The sequence below is a fragment of the Canis lupus genome, chromosome 4 (genome assembly GCF_048164855.1).
Source record: "Canis lupus baileyi chromosome 4, mCanLup2.hap1, whole genome shotgun sequence".
Classification (NCBI taxonomy): domain Eukaryota; kingdom Metazoa; phylum Chordata; class Mammalia; order Carnivora; family Canidae; genus Canis; species Canis lupus.
In genome coordinates, this window is record NC_132841.1 from 60,500,876 (window position 1) to 60,519,948 (window position 19,073).

The window sequence follows — 19,073 nt, forward strand, 5'->3', positions numbered from 1 at the left end:
GGAAAGGAGCCAGCAAATGGCTGGGTTTCTGAACACCCAGATGGCATTTGTTTGTCTGACTTTGTTTTTAGGATATACTTTCCATTATGGTTTGTTGCCTGGAACCCCCAGGACTGGCGCTGGCCAAGCTACGGGGGGAGGGGATGTTGTAAAGTTGAAAAATTAGCCCCCAAAACGTGATGGAGAGCGGATAGGCCTGAGGTAAGGAGCCCAAGGTCTTGTTTCTGGAGCCAGGATTCCTGCCTCTGCTTGGCCCCTGACATATTCTCTCTTCAGTCCTGGTTTCTTCATCTGAATAACAGTGAGGTGGGATCTGGATGGTCTTGGAGATTGTTTTCATCTCCAAAGTTTTAATTCTAGGCCCAGCTTGTCATTTATGAGACAGGGATTTTTAGGTTTTGTTTGCTAATTTTCTTTTTTCTTTTCTTTTCTTTTTTCTTTCTCTCTTTCTCTTTCTTTCTTTCTTTCTTTCTTTCTTTCTTTCTTTCTTTCTTTCTTTCTTTCTTTCTTTCTTTCTTCTTTCTTTTCTTTCTTTCTATTGGAGTTCAATTTGCCAACATATAGCATAACACCCAGGCTCATCCCGCCAAGTGCCCCCCTCAGTGCCCATCACCCCATCACCCCAACCCCCCGCCCACCTCCCTTTCCACTACCCCTTGTTCATTTCCCAGAGTTATGAGTCTCTCATGTTTTGTCACCCTCACTGATATTTTCACTCATTTCCCCTTTATTTCCTTTCACTATTTTTTATATTCCCCAAATGAATGAGGCTATATAATGGTTGTCCTTCTCTGATTGACTTATTTCACTCAGCATAATACCCTCCAGTTCCATCCACGTTGAAGCAAATTTTTGCAAATGACGTATCAGATAAAGGGCTAGTACTAGTATCCAAGATCTATAAAGAACTTATTAAACTCAACAGCAAAGAAACAATCCAATCATGAAATGGGCAAAAGACATGAACAGAAATCTCACAGAGGAAGACACAGAAAAGGCCAACAAGCACATGAGAAAATGCCCCACATCACTTGCCATCAGGGAAATACAAGTCAAAAACACAATGAGATACCACCTCACACCAGTGAGAATGTGAAAACTAACAAGGAAACAACACATGTTGGAGAGGATGTGGAGAAAGGGGAACCCTCTTGCACTGTGGGTGGGAATGGGAACTGGTGCAGCCACTCTGGAAAACTGTGTGGAGGTTCCTCAAAGAGTTAAAAATAGACCTGCCCTACGACCCAGCAATTGCACAGTTGGGGATTTACCCCAAAGATACAGATGCAGTGAAACGCTGGAACACTTGCACCCCAATGTTTATAGTAGCAATGTCCACAGTAGCCAAACCGTGGAAGGAGCCTCGGTGTCCATGGAAAGAGGAATGGCTAAAGAAGCTGTGGTCTATGTATACAATGGAATGTTTGCTAATTTTCTTGTGAGTTCCTAGTAATTGAACCAGAGTTTAAGGCTTGCTAATGTCAAGTGCAATGGCTCTCAGAGCCCAGTAGAGGGACCCCGGGTCTGCGGCTGGAGCCTGGCAGTCGCAGGGTGTGTCTGTTCCCCAGTGGTGGGTGGGGATCCTTGCTTTGGGGAGTTATTAGGGAGAGCGTTTCCGGTCCCGAGATGCTGCTAAATCCACCAGGAGTTGTCTACCCCCGTGGCTCCCGCGGGAAGCCCATGAAATGGATGAGGAGGATGCGGATGTGTAAGGAGGTGGTGAGATGAAGTGAGAGAGGCAGACGAAGGGTAAGGGTAAGGGTTGGTCAGAAGCTGAGCTGCAAATGGCTTCGGCACTCAGCGTACAGGAAAGCAGGCTTATAGAAGAAGTGAGCCGGGAGAGTCAGAAGGGAGAAAGAAAATACAATTGGGGATGAAAATTAGAAGTTTGGGATTTGGCAGGATAGCATCTAAACTGAAGAGGGAAGGAATGTGTTGGTTTTAAGCAACAGATTTAGGCAAATTAAGGTAAGAAAAAGGTGATCTGTTCATGAAGACCCCTATGAAATGGTGCCTGGCTTTTGCCATTAGCCAATAGCTCAACGATGTGACAGGGACAGAAAAATAGCATCCAGGTTGAAGAAGGTCATGACTGTCTTTCATGGGCTTTCTCCCCAGAGCTTAAAACAGCACCTGGTATGTGTGTGTATGTGTGTGTGTGTGTGTGTGTGTGTGTGTGTAAAGATTTTATTTATTTATTCAGGAGAGACACACAGAGAGAGGCAGAGACACAGGCAGAGGGGGAAGCAGGCTCCTCCCAGGGAGTCCGATGCAGGACTTGATCCCAGTACCCTGGGATCACGACCTGAGCTGAAGGCAGATGCCGAACCACTTAGCCATCTGGGCATCCCTCATGTATGTGTTTTAAAGACATAAATGAATGATTGGTTGGATCTCACCTCTGTATTTTATTATTTAAAAAAAAAAGATTTTATTTATCTCTTTTAGAAAGAGAAAGAGAGCACAGGAGGAGAGGCAGAGGAGGAGGGAAAGACTCTCAGGCAGACTCCCTGCTAGCAAGGAGCCCGATGTGGGGTTTGATCTCGTGACCATGAGATTATGACCCAAGCTGAACCCAAGAGTCAGACACTTAACTGACTGAGCCACCCAGGTGCCTCCCACCTCTGTATTTTAAAATGAGACACAGGAGGAAAGGCACCCAGAGGATGATGGTAACCAGGATGGAGAGGGAACCCAAAATTAGGCCATAAGGCAAGGTCTTCGCTGTGGAGAAGACTTAGCACAATGGTGAAAAAGGGTTTTGAGTATTTTAATGCCTCTCTGTGGAAAGAGCAATGAACTCATTCTGCATGTCTTATAACATAGAACAAGGACCAAGGGCAGAAGTTTCAGGGAAAGAAAATTCAATGTCTGAGGATCAAATGGGTCCATTCTGAGAGTGAGCTCTTTGTCCCTGGAAGTATGTAAGTACACACTGGATGCATACATGCTCAGCAGGAATATTGTAGAGGAGACATATAATGAGGTAGTTACCCTAATGGATGTTTACTTTCCCTCCCAACCCTTGGAGATTCTGTGTTTTTATCTCCACAGATTTCTCTGTATAGAAAAAAATGAATTATTTACCTCTATCCAATAATCTAGACAGGCATGTAAGTTCTATAAGGAGCGGGATTCACATATGTCTTATCTGCAGATACAGCTGCAGGGACTGCAGATTCTCAATAAATACTCATTGAGCGGATGAATAAAACAAAAGAAACATGATACTCTGTTTTAGGCCAGTTGAATTCTCTAAGCTGGGCTCAGAGATTTGGACCAGCAGTACAATCTAGACTCCCGAACTGACTGCTACAATTCTAGAGTAAGGTTCTATCAGACATCTCACTAGATTGGGGTTTGTCCAAGTGTGACCTGTGCCCCAGTTGTCCAGAAGCCTGATAAAATGCAGATTCCTGGGATCCCATGGAGCCCCTGAAGTCAAGTCCTGGAGGCGGGGCCTGAGAATCTGTGGTAGTAACAAGCTCCCCAGGTGACTTAGAACTCCATTGGAGCACCACGGGGCTAAATACTAGTTAACCCTCCGAATTCATTCCTTTGGAATGTGATGGAATAAGGAAACCAGTTTTCTGAGACAGAAGAGTGTTTCAACTTCTTGTGGAAGTTAAGAAAAAAAGTCAAGTTAAGAAAAAAAGTCAAGACTTTTTTGCTTATTAGACTCTTGGTTCCCCGAGTCAGACCCTTGTCCTCTAAGACTGTCACTGATGGCTCCAGGTCCTGCAGTTAAAATCTCCTGTAAAAGTTATGGAAGTGAAGGGATTAGCTATTTCCGTATGAGCTGACTCAGAGGCCAGAGATGGGAATCTTCAAAGCCATCCCTCAGCCTGGTGCTAACGCTCTTCTTAATTCCTAGCAGAGGCAGCAACTGTCTTCTCTCTCTGATTGGTCACAGCACATTCCACATTTTGGGTTATTTTTTTGGGTTACTTAATGTTTGGGGACCCACCCATCTCTCTGCTGGACCTTGAAATTCAATTGGCCAAACTTTTTTTTTTTTTTTTTTTTTCATCAGTGGAGATTTTAATGCCAAAGCCAGAATTGGTGCCACAGTCTTCCAGACCGCCCAGCCAGGGTTACAAACACGGCAGTGGCTGAAAGGGCCCACCCAAAGGTTCTATTTGCCTAACACAGCATTTTTCAGTATCTGAATGCTTTTAGTTCCTGCAGGTGGCCGGTGATCCTCCCTGCTGTCTGCCTCCTGGCTTTTCTCATCCATTTAAGAAGGCATTTGGGTTTTTCAAACCCAGATCCTAGCCAAGGTGTTCTCTTACAAGCAGTTCTCTTTCTTGGATTTCTATTGACCATCTCAGGGTGAGGTTCCTCAAAGTTCTGCCTATATGTCAGGAGCACAGCCTTTGTGACCTAGACTTGCTAGCTTCTTGGAATGGCTCTTTTAAAATCCGTGCCTGGACACATGAATGTGCTATATCCACACAGTGGAATATCATTCAGCCATAAAAAAGGAATGAAGCACTGATAAATGTGACAACATGGATGAATCTAGAAAACATTGCACTATGCTAAGTGAGAGAGGCCAGACATAAAAGCCTATGTATTGTAGGATTCCATCTATATGATATTTCCCCAAATAGGTAAACTATAGAGACAACTAGCAGATTCATAGTTGCTAGGGTCTATGTGAAATGGATATGGAATTAATGGATATGGAATTCATTTTGGGGTGAAAATGTTTTGTAATTAGGTAGAGGTGGTGGTTGCACAGCATTGTGAATATACTAAAAGCTACTGAACTGTACACTACAAAATGCTTAATTTTATGATATGTGAATTTTACCTCGAACAAAAAAAATCCCCACTACCTGTCTCTAGCAGGTGCATGGCTTCTCTAGACCACAGGAGACTCTGCTTTTCATTTATTACTAGAGGATCCCCAACTCAGCTATAGGGAGAAGAGTGAGCCTTTCTGTTGAATCTGACATACAGTAACTGCAATATCATCTTCAGCATGCTCTTGGGCACTGGTAAGTCTTTACTGTGTATCAGGCAACATAAGCATTATTTAACATAATACTCTTAAGGGGTTTGAATGCCAGTTACATTACTTCCTAGCTGCATCATCCTAGAGCAAGTCAGTTACTTCTCTGTGCCTCAGTCTCTCCACTGATAAAATGGGGATGATAACAGTATCTGCCTCAGAGGTCTGCTGTGAGCATTTGTGAGTGAATATTCATAGAGCACGTAGAACAAGATCTGTTAGAATTGGCATCATGCAAGTGTTAGTTGTTATGATTATCATCATCTGCCCTCCCCTACCAAAAAAAAAAAAAAAAAATCTGTGTGCCAGGATCTAGTCTGTGGAAGGGGAAAGAAGGAGTATTAGAGAGATTGGAGGGCAGGGGATAGTATTTACTGTTCTATTCCCGGGAGCCTTGGCCTGGGGGAGTGAAGGGTGTGCAGCAAGCACAGGTCTGGCTGAGTGGTGGAGTCACTGAACAGAAGCCTGGCTTAGCTGCCAGCACACCCCTCTGGCAGGCTGGGCTTGTGCCCAGGGATGAGGACAGCTCCGAAGTGGAAAAGATAAGTTTGCCTGGTACTGATAGGATCAAGTGGGTTTGGAGCTTAACAAAGAGGTTGAGGGAGAAAGTGCTTAGCTCCCGTGAAGCTGGTTAGCATGCAGGATATCAGGCAGGATGAGGGAAGGGGTGGTGGCACCCAGATGTGGTGCGGAAATACTAACTGTGGATAATGACAGTTAGGGCGGCAATTAAATTGCAGGAGTGCTTACCATGTGTCACCCACTAAGCATTCTCCTTATTCTTACTGTTGGTATTAGAACTAGTATTTGGAAAGTGCCTATGCCAGGCTTATGCTATATACTTTATAATAGTCGTACTTAAGCAAACACTAGCCATGATAACTAACATTTATTGACCACATAGGCTAAGCCCTATGTTAAGCATTATTCATAAGCATGGTAATATCGACAATAGCCAGCACCTTTTAGTGCGTGGCATCACGGGGAATGGCCATTTCTGCATTCCTGGATGTTTATATGAGCTCAGACTGGCAGTGCCAGACACTGTGTTAAGCCTTTATCATAGATTCACTCACTTACTACAACAGCCTGGCAAGGTGGGCCTAGTGCTGTCCTTGATTTCAGATGGGGAAATTGGGGTTTAGAGAGCTTAGGTGTCTTGCTCTGTCCAGCACTGTCTCCTCACCCCGGCCTGTGCACATATGACCAGGTCAGCCTCCACAGAGTATCTCCGGGACTTCTGTGCGGAACCTGGCACAGGATGCTGTCCCTCTGTGCCCGGGGAGCCCTCTTTCCCCAGGACAGAGGCAGCTGGTGCAGGGCCCAAGAGCGTGTGGCCGCACACTAAAAGAACACAGAGCAAAACCACCTGCTGACCCCTGCGGGCTCCTCAATCCAGTCGTGCTGCTTCAAGATGCTTCTCCGTTCTGTGAGATGATCAATCCCCTTTTACCTAATGTTGTTTCTGCTGCCTAAAAAGTCCAGACTAATAAAACATCTCATTGAGCTAAAACCCGAGTATCTGACAAGTTCTTGACTTGCCCAGCGGGCAATTTTGTTTCCCAGGAAATAGAGGAAGCAGCCAGGGAAATTGCTACTCTGGACCTAATTCTGACCAACATGGACAAATTGGCTGGGGAAGTAGATGTGACATGTAACTGGAGAGAAAATGGCCACATCGTGTTGAGTTTGAGGTTACCAGGGAGAAGAAGCAAGTTGCAAACAGACTTTAAAATACAAACTTTAAACTGCTACGCTATAATATTTTCTATAGGATTCAAGATGTTTGGTAACCCTAAAAGTCTAAAAAAAAATCCTGCAGCTCGTCCAAAATGAAAATGTATTCTATTTAAAGTGAAATACGCTTAGTAGATTCAGACTTTAGGAGATATCAATTTAGTACAGTAACAGGATATGTTTGAAGAGTCTAAAATTATGTAGCAGGATTGGGGAAACATGAGATTTAAAGTTTTGAAGCATTACTCCTACAAGCTAAGCTGTCAGTAGAGAGATCCAATTTAAAATAACAATGCTAAACTACTAGCTTATAGCAACCAATAGTACGTTAGTGCCTTTTAAAGTGTGGTTTGATGAGACGCATAGATTATGACGAGGGCTGGTGTTCTACAATCCAGAATAACGGGAGGCACCTGCCTTGAACATCTGTTTGCTCCATGCACCTCTCTTAAGGTACTTGTCAGAGGAAAAGGAAGCCTTTGCTTTATGTCAGTGGTATCCCCAGCTGTGCCAGAAATACACGTACCTCCTGGTACCAGGACCTTATATCATCTGAACTTGAAAAAAAAATGTGATCTAAAATAGACTCCATTAGAGAAGAGAAGGTTTTGGGGTAGTTATCAAAGCAAGCTTTCGGGGCTCTGTTTCGGATTTGCATTAACACAAAACTGAGCCTCCTCACTTGATTGTGGACTGTGGACACCTCTGAAAATTTGATAAAAGCTACAGACCCTCTCCTTAGAGAAATACACCTACACGCAAACTTTGACAAGCAATTTCTAGGGGATTCATGGGATTCAGAAGGCCAACAACAAACCATAGGTTAAGAATTCCAAAAACAGGGGCGCTTGGGTAGCTCAGTTGGTTAAGTATCTGACTGTAGCTTGGGTCATGAATTCAAGGTCCTGGGACCCTGGGATCCTGGGATCCTGGGACCACTCTGTGGGAAGTCTGCTTGTCCTTCTTCTACTCCCTCTGCTCGTTCTCTGTCTCAAATAAATAGATAAAACCTTTTTAGAAAAAGACCTTTGAAAATAAATGGGAGAAGCTGCCTTAAACAAAGCCTAGTAAGATAGGCCAGCTAACCTTGGCTCAGGGACATAATCTCTCTAAACTTCCTTGTTCTCTAAAATAGGGATATTCATGGCTTTTAGCTCACAGGGCTGTTGTGAGGATAAAATGGGAGACTGCATTTAAAACTCTTAGTACAGTGTTTGGCACATACTAAGTGCTCAACAAACATCGGCTGATGGCCTATTATTATTAGCAGGACTTAAACAATTTGTTACGGTTCTTCCCTTAGCAGAGTAAGGTTTGTCAGGATTTCCTGTCTGTGGGTTTTAGCTAAATATACGAATGATAACAGAGACCTGTTTAAAACTCTGCAGCTGAGCTCCTGGGTTCCCAACATCCTTCTCTCTCAGACCCTTAGAATAGGGACAGCGTAGAAAGCAGGAGAGGAACAAAGTCTGTCTTTCCTTTTTTCCTGGATACAGGCATTTTTTTAGAATAAAACCAAAATCTGTCTCATGAGCCACATTTTGGGTTTCGGAAAGCTCCCGCCGATCCAGCAGCTGTAACCCTTGCGATTTCAGTATGTTCTCCCCCAACCTGCAGCATCTTGGCTAGAATTGTGCTGCCCGAAATCAATGACGTAATTTCCTGGCGAAGCCCAAATGAAGGGTTTGGACAACAAACATTAGAAATCTGGCATCTTGACAAAAACAGTTAAAAGACTGAATGCACAACAGAACTTAAATCAAAGAAAACTCGCTTTGGTCTCCGGGGGTCCCGGAAGTTCTTCTTCCAGACAGACGTCAGCCTTCTCCCAATTAGAGCTCATCAGAAAGCCATCACACAGTAATTAAAACACAAACAAACTGACCAAAAGAACCTCCCGAGGCCAGCTGCCAGTGCCTTGCTGTGTCCCACTACAGAACTGACAAGACTGGGGTTTTAAACTTCGCAGCTTTCCTAAGGCACGCTCTCTCTCTCTCTCTCTCTCTCTCTCTCTCTCTTTCTCTCTCTCGTATGTTGCTTCATGGGGCACTTAGCACCTTCAATTCATTCTCTCTGATATTCATGATGACCTCCTGGAGCACACCTGCTCTCTGTAGGCGGGGTGTGTGGGCCTGCCTCAGTTTCTCCCCCGCATGATGCTTCCTCCCACTGCAGGCCTTTGCACCTGCAGCTCCCTCTGCCTCCAGCATCTTTCCTCCCCTTCTCACCCTCCCACCTCCTACTCATTTCCAAGATCTTGGCTTGAAATTTCCCTTCTTCAGCAGAGCCTCCCTTGACCTCCCAGACTAGATCGGGAGCCTCATAAACTTTAACACTATCGTTCCCACAATTTCCCTTCTCTGCACTTAGCACAGCTTGTCGTTATATTTACACTTCTATGTGATTACAGTTGGTCTCCCCTCTTGATAGTGAACTCCATCCAGGCAGCAAGCACTCCTGCCTCGTTCATGTCTGAGCACCCAGCCCTTCCCGTGCTATGTCTGGCACATAGCATGGCCCCAGCTTTAATGTATGGATGAAAGAGTAATTCTCTCATTTCGCAGGTGAAGGAAGAGACCCAGAGGAGGAAGTCACTTCTCATGGTCACAGCCCATCAGCAAAGTGCTGGTGCTTGAACCCAGGAGTCTTGGATCTCTTCCCATCTGTGCTGCCTGCAAGGAGAGTTTTCTTGCCATTTCTGGGGAATATCATTCTTAGTCCTGGTACCCCTACCCAGGAGGGTGTCCAAGGCAATCACAGGTTCAGCTCTTAGTGGTAGCAGAACCCCCTGGTGGCTGCCACCCCAAAGACACCCACAGCCAGAGTCAGCATGACTCCAGCATGGGATGGCCTGGTCCCCCTCATTGTACAATCACATAGCATCTCCTGAGGCAGGTCCTTGAATGCCCTGCAATTACTCCCACTCTCCCAGGAGCCAGGAGGGTAGGAATGGGGATAATTAAGGAGGAGGGTGACAGGCCCTTCTTCATCACCAAAAATATCTCCCACCTCCTGCAGGCATCTCTATTGTCGGTTTGATCGTGCATTCTCTCAAATGATCACCAAGCTATTTACCTCATCCCTTAACTCTTGCAGCATTCTGTGAAGTTCTGGCCAGAAGCAAGGCTTAGAAGATTCTGACACACAAGGATGCGAACTCCGTGAGGGCAGTGAACTTGTTAGACCTGCTCATTGCTACATCTCCAGTTGTTAAGGGAACACTGGGCACACAGGTGGTGCTCAATAGATATTTGCCGAATGAATGAATGAACCAAGAACCTTCCATGCACCACAAACTTACATTACCTTGTAGGAACCGTTATGAGCCTATTTTACAGGTAACTGAGGTTCAATGTTAAGACTACACATACAAGTAAGTAGTTATAAACTCACAGCATCTTAGAAATGTTCACCTAGTTCAATCCAACAGAGAATTCCTGTTCCAGCCTTCCCAGTAGCTGGTGTGAGATTCTGTTGACTATGTTTAGGCCGATGGTTCTCAACAGAGAACGTTTTTGCCCCAGAAGGCAGATGTCTGGGATATTTTTGGTTGTCACAACGGGAAGGAGTACGATATTGGCATCTAGTGGGTAGAGGCCAGGGATGTTACTAAATACGGTGCAATGCATAGGACAGTCCCCACACCAAAGACTTCTCTGGCCCAAAATGTCAATAATGCTAAGGTTGAGAAACCCTGCTCTAGGCAAAGGCTCTCATTGCAAGTTGAGGGAACTCGGACCAGCCTTGAGCATTTGTGGCTAGAACAAGCGTGATAGGAAGAGACATTCTATGTAACTGCTTCCCTGACCTTAGTTCTGCCTTGTGGGGAAATGTGGAGGAAGGGCCCTCCTGTAGCTATTCAAACATCCGGGGATGACTAATCACCCAACTATCCAACTCATCAGCCAACAATGTCCACCTGTAGAGTGAGTACTTCGATGGATGGGTAAATGTCAGGAAGAAGTCTGAGGGAGAAGGCCAAGGACTCTACTGCAAGCTGGAAGGTACCGGAAGGAGGGAGTGTGTTAAGTTGTGGGCGGGATCAGGGTACCCGAGGGGGTCATGAAGTCGGTAGTGCCTAACCCGGGCCTACCACGGCAGGATTCCTACACAAGGGCATGCAAGCCTGGAGTGTTCCAGGAGGCAGGCAAACAATGAACAACAACCCAGACACAATGGGGCACGGGTTCACTGTCTGCCTCTCCCCACCTCCTTTCTCACCTCCACCTGAACCCTGGCTTGAGCTCCAGGGGCTCCTCCTGGTCTCCTACACCTGCTGTTTCTTTACCCACCTCAGAGCCTGGCAGATTTGCTCCCCTCAGGTGGCGTATCCCAGCCCACTCGCCCTTCGGGTCCTGGCACTTGGCCCTTCCTCAGAGAAACTTCCCCGATGCCCACTGCACACATAAAGTGCTCTGAGTCCCATACCTCCTCCCTTCATAAAGCTTATCATGACAGACAGGTGATTATGGGATTCCTGACTGCGGTCCCCCATCCCCTGCACGGGGCTCTAGCTGGAACTCACTAAGGACCCTGGGGCAGAGCTCACACATGGTTGAGTCTCAAGAAATAGTTGTTGAGTGGATGGAGAAGCAATTGCAAGTTGGCTCTGTTAGCTGAGATGCTGGGTTTATTCCAGGATAGAAATAGAAAGGCAGTTTGAGACCTCAGTGAGAGGGTCCTGGTGGCCAGGCTGGAGTGCTGGTACCTAATGCGGTGAGCAGCGAGGGGCCCAGAAGGCCGCTGGACTGGATTCTGCCAAAAACACTACGGTATCCTGGGAGGATGGACTGGGCAGAGGGTGGAGCACAGAACAGAGCCTGGGGACCGCCTGGGAGGTTTGCAAGAAGCCTGGGGCCAGAGGGCTGGGCCCTGGGAAGTTGGCAGAGGGAACCCAGTCCCTCTGTGCTTCTTGGAGACCACTGGTTCCCTTCTGTTCCTTTTGGTGTACCCTGAGAGTCCACTGGAAGACTCAAGCAGCAGCCTGGTATGGGGCTCTGAGTGTTGGGAGCAGGGCAGGGTGATGGGGTCGAGGTTCTGATGCTGCAACTCAGGGATCCTTGTGAGGTTCTCTGACCCCTTGGCCTAGTTCAGCTCAAGCTCCCGGCCCCAGGCGGAGCCAGGGGAGTCTGCTCAGAGCACTGCCAGGGAAGCAGGCCAGCTGAGCAGCGGGTGGAGGCGCACAGGGACAGAAGGCAGATTACATGTCACTTCATATTAGCCACACCGGCAACTTTCCCAAACCACCCAGAGAGGGGCGAATTAATTGCAATTTTGAGGACAAGCCAAAAACAAAGATAAAACTGAAATGAAGGAGACTGTATCTCCTTTAGAGACAAGGTTGGATAGGAATGCCTTACAGAAGGTCAGATTTGCTTACCTGTGAGGTACATTTCCTCTCCTTCAGTGAACATCTGGTGGCAGCGTACGCATCTGGCGCAGGTTGGGTGGTAGTGCTTCCCTCCTGCCTATGGAAATAAAAAGAAGAGGAGGTCAGAGCTGGGGCGGCTATCCATGGGGCAGGTGGTGTTTGAGCATTTCTTAGGCACATTAGTGTTGCTGGTGTCTTCATGACTTTACAGTTGGTTAGGAGTCTACCCAGGGGAGTCCAGAACCATCTAAAAGCCCACCCAGGAGGCTTGGTGATTCCATACCATGGATCCCTAAAGGCAGTTCAGTGGACTTCCCTGGACACCCACACTTCTATTTTGGTAGAAGGACCACTTGGAGGCTACTGGTCCCACCTCCTCATTTCTATATGAAGAAACATCTTCCTTTGAGGACATCCCAACATTTCCCCATGAATGGGGCCCTTACCACTAGCAGTACCTTACCACTAGCAGTAGACTTGGAGTGGTACATAGACCTGGGATTTAATAACATTGGATCAATGAAGAAAAGGACTTCCTTGGGAGGCCTGGGTGGCTCAGTGGTTAAGCATCTGCCTTTGGCCTAGGTCATGATCCCAGGGTCCTGGGATCGAGTACTACATTAGGTTCCCTGCAGGGAGCCTGCTTCTCCTGCCTGTGACCCTGCACCTCTCACTATGTCTCTCATGAATAAATAAATAAAATCTCAAAAAAAAAAAAAAAAAGAAAGAAAGAAAAAAGAAAAGGACCTCCTTTTCAATCCTATGCTAGTTCTTCTGTTTTTTTTTTTTTTTTTTTTTAATGTTATTGATTTAAATAATCTTTACACCCAACATGGGGCTTGAACTCACAACCCTGAGATCAAGAGTCATATGCTGAGCCAGCCAGGTACCCTGAAGCCTTCAAATTTTTTTCAAGGAGAGTACCAGTTTGGTGCTAGTGTGTCTTTAATATCTATCTGAAACTTACTAACCTAGCTTTTTAAGAATGAGAACAGGTTTGAGGTTTGTAGCCTCCACAAGCAACAGAATCCAGTTAGAGCTGCGGTGGTTTTTTTTTTTTTGTTGTTGTTGTTTTGTTTTGTTTTGTTTGTTACTGGCAGTATAGCAAGTGATCTTGGTTTTCCTGTTACATGTTTCTTTATTTCTAAGTGAGCCAACTTAAAGACAAATGAAAGTATTAGGTAAGAATGCCTATACAAGGTTCAGAGACATGTTAAGCTGAGAGTGGCACCTTAGGGACAGCCTCTTAGGGCGCGGTGGACAAATAATGGGTCCTACAAAGGCAGGACCTGCTGGGGGGGTCTCTGACCCTGGGGCTTCAGGCCTGTGATTGCTGCACCCAAGTGCCTCTGCCCCATCCCCAGTTCACCCCAGTCTGGTTTTGCTGAGCTCCCTTGACTATTTCCACTTTCCTACAACTATTTCAAATAGGAATGGAAATGATTTGCAGCTGCAAATTCTTCTAAGGGAGAAGAAACAGCCTCAGAGAAAGTTATGACTCCAGGTATCACTGGAAATCAGTAGCAATAGAAGCTGGACTCAGGACGGCAGGTCACTCGTGAGGGCAGGTCACCCATGTAGCACTCACTTCCTCACTGACTGTTCTGACACTGCAGTCCCAGCCAAGAGGACTTGATATAGAGGGGTCCTTCAGTGGTGGCTCCAGACTCTCCATATGGAGGACCTCGGCTCAAGCAATGGGGTTGGAAGGTGGGGCTTCTTTTGAAGGTACACTTGACCCTTGAACAGCATGGGTTTGAACTGCGTAGGTCCACTTACAGGTGAGTATATCTTTCGACCAATATAGCACTGTCAACATATTTTCTTTTCCTTATGATTTTCTTAATAGCAATTTCTTCTCCCTAGCTTACTTTATTGTAAGAATACTGTATATAATACATACACCACACAAGTACGTGTTAATTGATATTTATGTTATGAGTAAGGCTTTTAGTCAACAGTAGGCTATAAGTAGTTAAGTTTTTGGGGAGTCAAAATGACGTGGATTTTCTATTATGTGGGGGTCAGTGCCCCTAATCTCATGTTGTTCAAGAGTCAAGTGTATATTTTGTATGTTAGGGCAAGGTTAATCTGGGGGGATATGCCTGAGGGAAATTGATGGATATTGGGGGGTTGTTAAAGGCTTCCTCCCAAGCCATCACTTGGCAGGATGCTAATGGGTTCTTTCCAATTAAAAAAATTATAGTTGAGCAATGCTGAAGGCTTATTTCTGAATCTTTTTCAGGGAGTGGTGAAGGGGTGGGCATAGGCTTGCTTATTCTGGAGATACTTGATTTATTCTAAAAACTTAGCAAAAATGAAGAAAGGGCAGATTTTTCAAAAAGAAAAAAAACAACTCTTCAATGTTTATTTCCAATGTTTATCTCTAATGATATAATGCCCTCATCATCACCAAAGCAAACTGTGTTCAAACTTTGGAAGGAGGCTGCTCTTTTCCCAAGCTGAGATGTCGTGGGACGGATTCTCTCCTGCCATGACAAGGATAATCGGTTTAATTAGTAGCCTCTTCCTACTTTGTGTCTCTTTATCATTTCAATTATAGACCTGTTTTCCAGGGAGGCAACAGCGCCTTGGCAAAACTGAAGCTTGGCATCTTCCTAAATGTCAGGCCCTGTCACCTCGCCCCGGCCGAGAGAGGCTGTGCACCATCTCAGCAACAACTTGGAAGCAACTTGAGGGAGGGAGGCTGTCAGAACAGCCAACAGCAGCATGAGGGAAACCAAGTCAGCGAGGTAAGATGGGACATTCTGTCTGTTAAGAAACAGAAATCAAGGGGCACCTGGGTGGCTCAGTGGTTAAGCATCTGCCTTTAGCTCAGGTCGTGGTCCCGGGGTCCTGGGATCGAGTCCCGCATCAGGGGACTCCCTCTGCCTCTGTCTCTGTGTCTCTCATGAATAAATAAATAATCTTAAAAAAAAAAAAAAAAGAAATGGAAATCAAGAAAATAGTGCAGAAAAATGGGGCCTGTTGGGGAGGGCTGAGAACCAGAGCAAGCTTAGGAGAGGCAGTACTGGGCAGTGTGGTTTTCCTTGGAGAGGAAACAGACTAGGAAGGAAGGAGTGTACTATTACTCAGCATGTTGAGCTCTGTCACCGAGGAAGGAGTTGTGGGGTGGCCTAGGGAGGGAATGGGAAAGGGGAAATGGAATGTAATTATGTGTCTGTTGTGTCCCTGCAAAGGCACTGGGCCCTATAGTGGGCAAGTGTTCTTTTTGCCTGGCCAACATCCTTCCCTCTTCTTCCAGAAATGGTACTAGGCCTTATGACATGGCACGTGGCCTTATTACTATCCATTCCCCACATTAGCCCATGTGGTTAACTAGGGCTGATCCCACTAATAAGTGTATTCCAGCTCTATGATCATAGTTACTGGTTTGGAGACTGGCCTAAGATTGTCCAGTGAGCCAGTCCCAGGCTGAGCTATGAGAAAAGAGAAACTCCCCTTTCCCAGGGGATGCTATCTGTTAGAATGTAAGCTTGGAGTGACTAGGGTCCAACTCTCCCATCATGAAGGAGAGCATTCCTGAGAATAAAGCCAACACAGGTCAAAGAGGAGCCCTGATGGCAGTATAATACAAATGCATTTGTTTGAGCACTGGATCCATCTGTGCCTGAAGCAAGACCTCCTCCTAGGTTTTTTATTATGGGAGCTGATAAATTTCCTTTTTGGCCTGAGCCATTTAAGTATAGTTTCTGCACTTGCAACTACCTATAAAGATACTCCTGTATGTGTCCTTTACTCTCACATGACTACCCTACTCACAAGACATCTGACACTGGATGTGTGTGTGGGAGCCATCCCATAGCAAGCAGTTCTCTGCGACACTAGCTGGATGGCCTTCAACTTAACTGGTTCTGACACTATTTACCTGGACAGAGCGTCAGACCCCACAGGTTAAGGGCTCAGTCTCACAAGGCTGCCCCTCCCCCACTTCAGGTGCCAATTCCAAGTCCCAGGTTGTTCCCCGTGCTTCTGACCAACTGAGTCTAAACTGGAGTTTCCATGACCCCCAAGCTGGGTTGGATAATTTGTTAGAATAGCTCACAGACTCAGGGACACATTTACATTTACCTACGACAAAGGATAGAGGTAAGTAATCAGATGGAGATTTGCAGGACAAGGTGTGTGGGAGGGGGCTTGGAGGCTCCATACCCTCTCGCCACGCACCACTCTCCCCCAACCTCTACCGGAAGCTCTCCAGACCTCATGTTTTGGGAACTTCCATGGAGGTTTCATCGCATAGACACATCCATCATTACCTCAATCTCCAGCCCCTGTCTTTCTCCCTCCTGGAGGATGGGAGGTGGGGCTGCGAGTTCTAAGCTTCTAATCATGGTGATCTTCCTAGTGGTCAGCCCTCATCCTGCAGCTCTCCAGGAGCCCTCCCAGAGTCACCTCATTAGAACAAAAGACACTCCTATCTCCTAGGAAATTCCAGGAGATTTGGGAACTCTGCATCAGGACTAGGGTCAAAGACAAATATTAGAACAAAAGATGCTCCTAGTGTTCTTAACACTTAGGAAACTGCAAAGGTTTTAGGAGCCCTGTGCCAGGAACTGGGAGCAGAGACCAATATATGTATTTTCCATTGTTTCACACTAAGATGGCCATCAGAAGTTGAACAACAGTAGTATTCACCATGATAGATAAAGACTTTGAAGTCTCAGAGAAGTTGACTTGCTTCAGGTTTCACGGCCAGAAGTGGTAAAATTGGGATCCAAGTCTATTTCACCCCAACCATGTAGCTCATGACATCACATGACCTCAAAGACCCCCGAATGGCTGACAGCTGTGGGCACATGTGTGGGACATAGGAGTTTGGAGTCCTAGAAGGGCTCTGGCTTTTACCAGAAACACTGTATGACCTTGGAAGATCATCACACCTCTCGGGGCTCACTTTTCTCATCTGTAAAATGAGGAGGGTTAACTAGTTGATAGCTAAAAGTCTCTTCCAGCTCTAAGAAAAAAAATCAATAAGTCCACGATGCTAATGGAGCCTTGTACAAATGGAATCAATCAAAACCCGGTTACAGCAGCAGCCCTAGAGGAGGCTCCCATGATGCTAAACACAGTAACACAAGGGAGAAGACAGCCACCACAGACACAGTTTCAAAGCAGCTTGGAAAAAAAAAACAAAAAACAAAAAAAAAACAAAGCAGCTTGGAAATGCTGGAATGAACCCCCCTGTGCAGCGCTGTGTGTGACTGAAGTTTCCTCCTCTTCCAAAGAAAAGTCTGCTTTCGTGACCTCTCATCCCACTGACCCTTTACCCCATTACAATGCAGATGCCTCTCCCCTATAATGCTGCAGACCTGACACTGTTCTGAAGGTCACCTTCCCCCCACCCCTCCACAGCTTTTTCTCAGCCCATACAGTCCTCAGCTGCTCTGCAGAATCTGACCAACACTGGCGGACCTCGCCCTCCTTTCGGAAGTGCTGTCCTCTTGTCGCCTGGGCCCCATTCTCTCCCCACACCGACTGTCTTCCTCTTTCTCTGACAACTCCTCTGTCTCCTTGTGTCACCCGCCACCCATGTAAGCAGCCACTCTACAAGGCTGCCTCCTGCCCACTCCCCCCTCTCTCCCCTTTTCTTCCCTTCCCCTTCCCCCTCCCTCTCTGTCTCTGTCTCTGTCTCCGTCTCTCTCTCTCTCCCTCTCTCTCAATCCCGGTAACTCCCCTGGTGCTGACTCTTATTCAAATCCTAGCCTTTTTGAGATTATTCCTAACACGCCCAAGCTTTGCTCCTGAGCTCTGCTCTACATTTCTGACTGCCTTCTTGAAACCTTCCTGGAATTTCAATTACAACCCGTCCCGCATGGAACTCCCTGTGTTTCTGCCCAGATCAGCTCCTTTCCCTGCCGCCCCCAGTTTCTCTGAGGACAGCACCAGGCCTCCTCTCATCCAGGCTTGATGATTTGGTACAACTTCTGGGTTCTTTTCCTTCAACCCTCATGTCTACCGGTTGGTTACCCTACTGCAAAACTTTGGGAATCCTACTCCCATCATGCTGGAGGTGAGTGGGGGCTCTGTCCACTGCCACTGTAGGTCTGGAGTCCTGCATGAGGCGTCATGGCCTCCTCACTGGTCTCCCACTTCCAGTTTCTTTCCTCCAAATATCTCTGTCTAAGGAGCAGCTCTAAGCGGGTCCATCATCTCAGTGTTTCCACAACCCTTGTTGCCCAGTGAATCCCATACAAACTCCTCACCCTGAAATGGGGTCCCGGGAAACCAGGACCAACACTCTAGCTGTGCTCCTGTGTCTCGCCTTCTCCTCCACACTGCCCTCAGGCTGCCCCCTGGAGAGGTTTAATGCTTTATCAGCTCTGTGCCTTTATCTTCTCTCTGACTCCCTACAATCTTTTAAAAACATAATCTTACCATGTTGCTCCTCGGTTTAAAACTCTCCAAAACTTTTCCATTGCATTTACTACAAAATCCAAACTCCTAAATGGCTACAAAGCCCCAAGTGGTGTGCCCTGTGTGATAGACCATCCTTCCCGAGCCCCAATTCATGTAATTCAGCCACATGGCCTTTCTCTCTGTTCCAATGGGTCAAGCTCAATTCTTCCTCTAGTGCTTCACATGACAGCCCTGACAACCTCTGACAACCTCGTGGCCCAGCGGCAGTGCATCTCCTCAGCTCCTCCTTCCCTGGTTGCAGCACTCTCTCCTGTTGAGCCCAGATGTGGCTGCAGACTCCTTCTCAACATAGTGTGGACTGCAGGTGACGGCCACCAACTGGCCGGCTTTGTCACAATTAACGATTCTACTCCTGAGAGCTGCCCCAGCCTGCTGTCCCCCAGCCACTGTCAGAAGGGAAAGCTGAGGCCTACGAGAGGCAGAGTCACCCACCCTGAATATGAGCATGAGTTAGCAGTTGAGTCAATATCTGAACTTGATTGTTCCTGGTCTTAGATTACTGTTCGT

The 19,073-nt window shown here is 46.6% G+C and overlaps 1 protein-coding gene across 1 annotated transcript in view; it reads right to left on the bottom strand.

Moving 5' to 3' along the window:
• ABLIM3 (actin binding LIM protein family member 3) overlaps nt 1-19,073 on the bottom strand; it is a 109,805-nt gene that overhangs the window by 29,343 nt on the left and 61,389 nt on the right. The window contains exon 8 of the mRNA XM_072824583.1: nt 12,135-12,222. Coding sequence (XP_072680684.1) covers nt 12,135-12,222 — 88 coding nt within the window. The remainder of the gene's footprint in view (nt 1-12,134; nt 12,223-19,073) is intronic.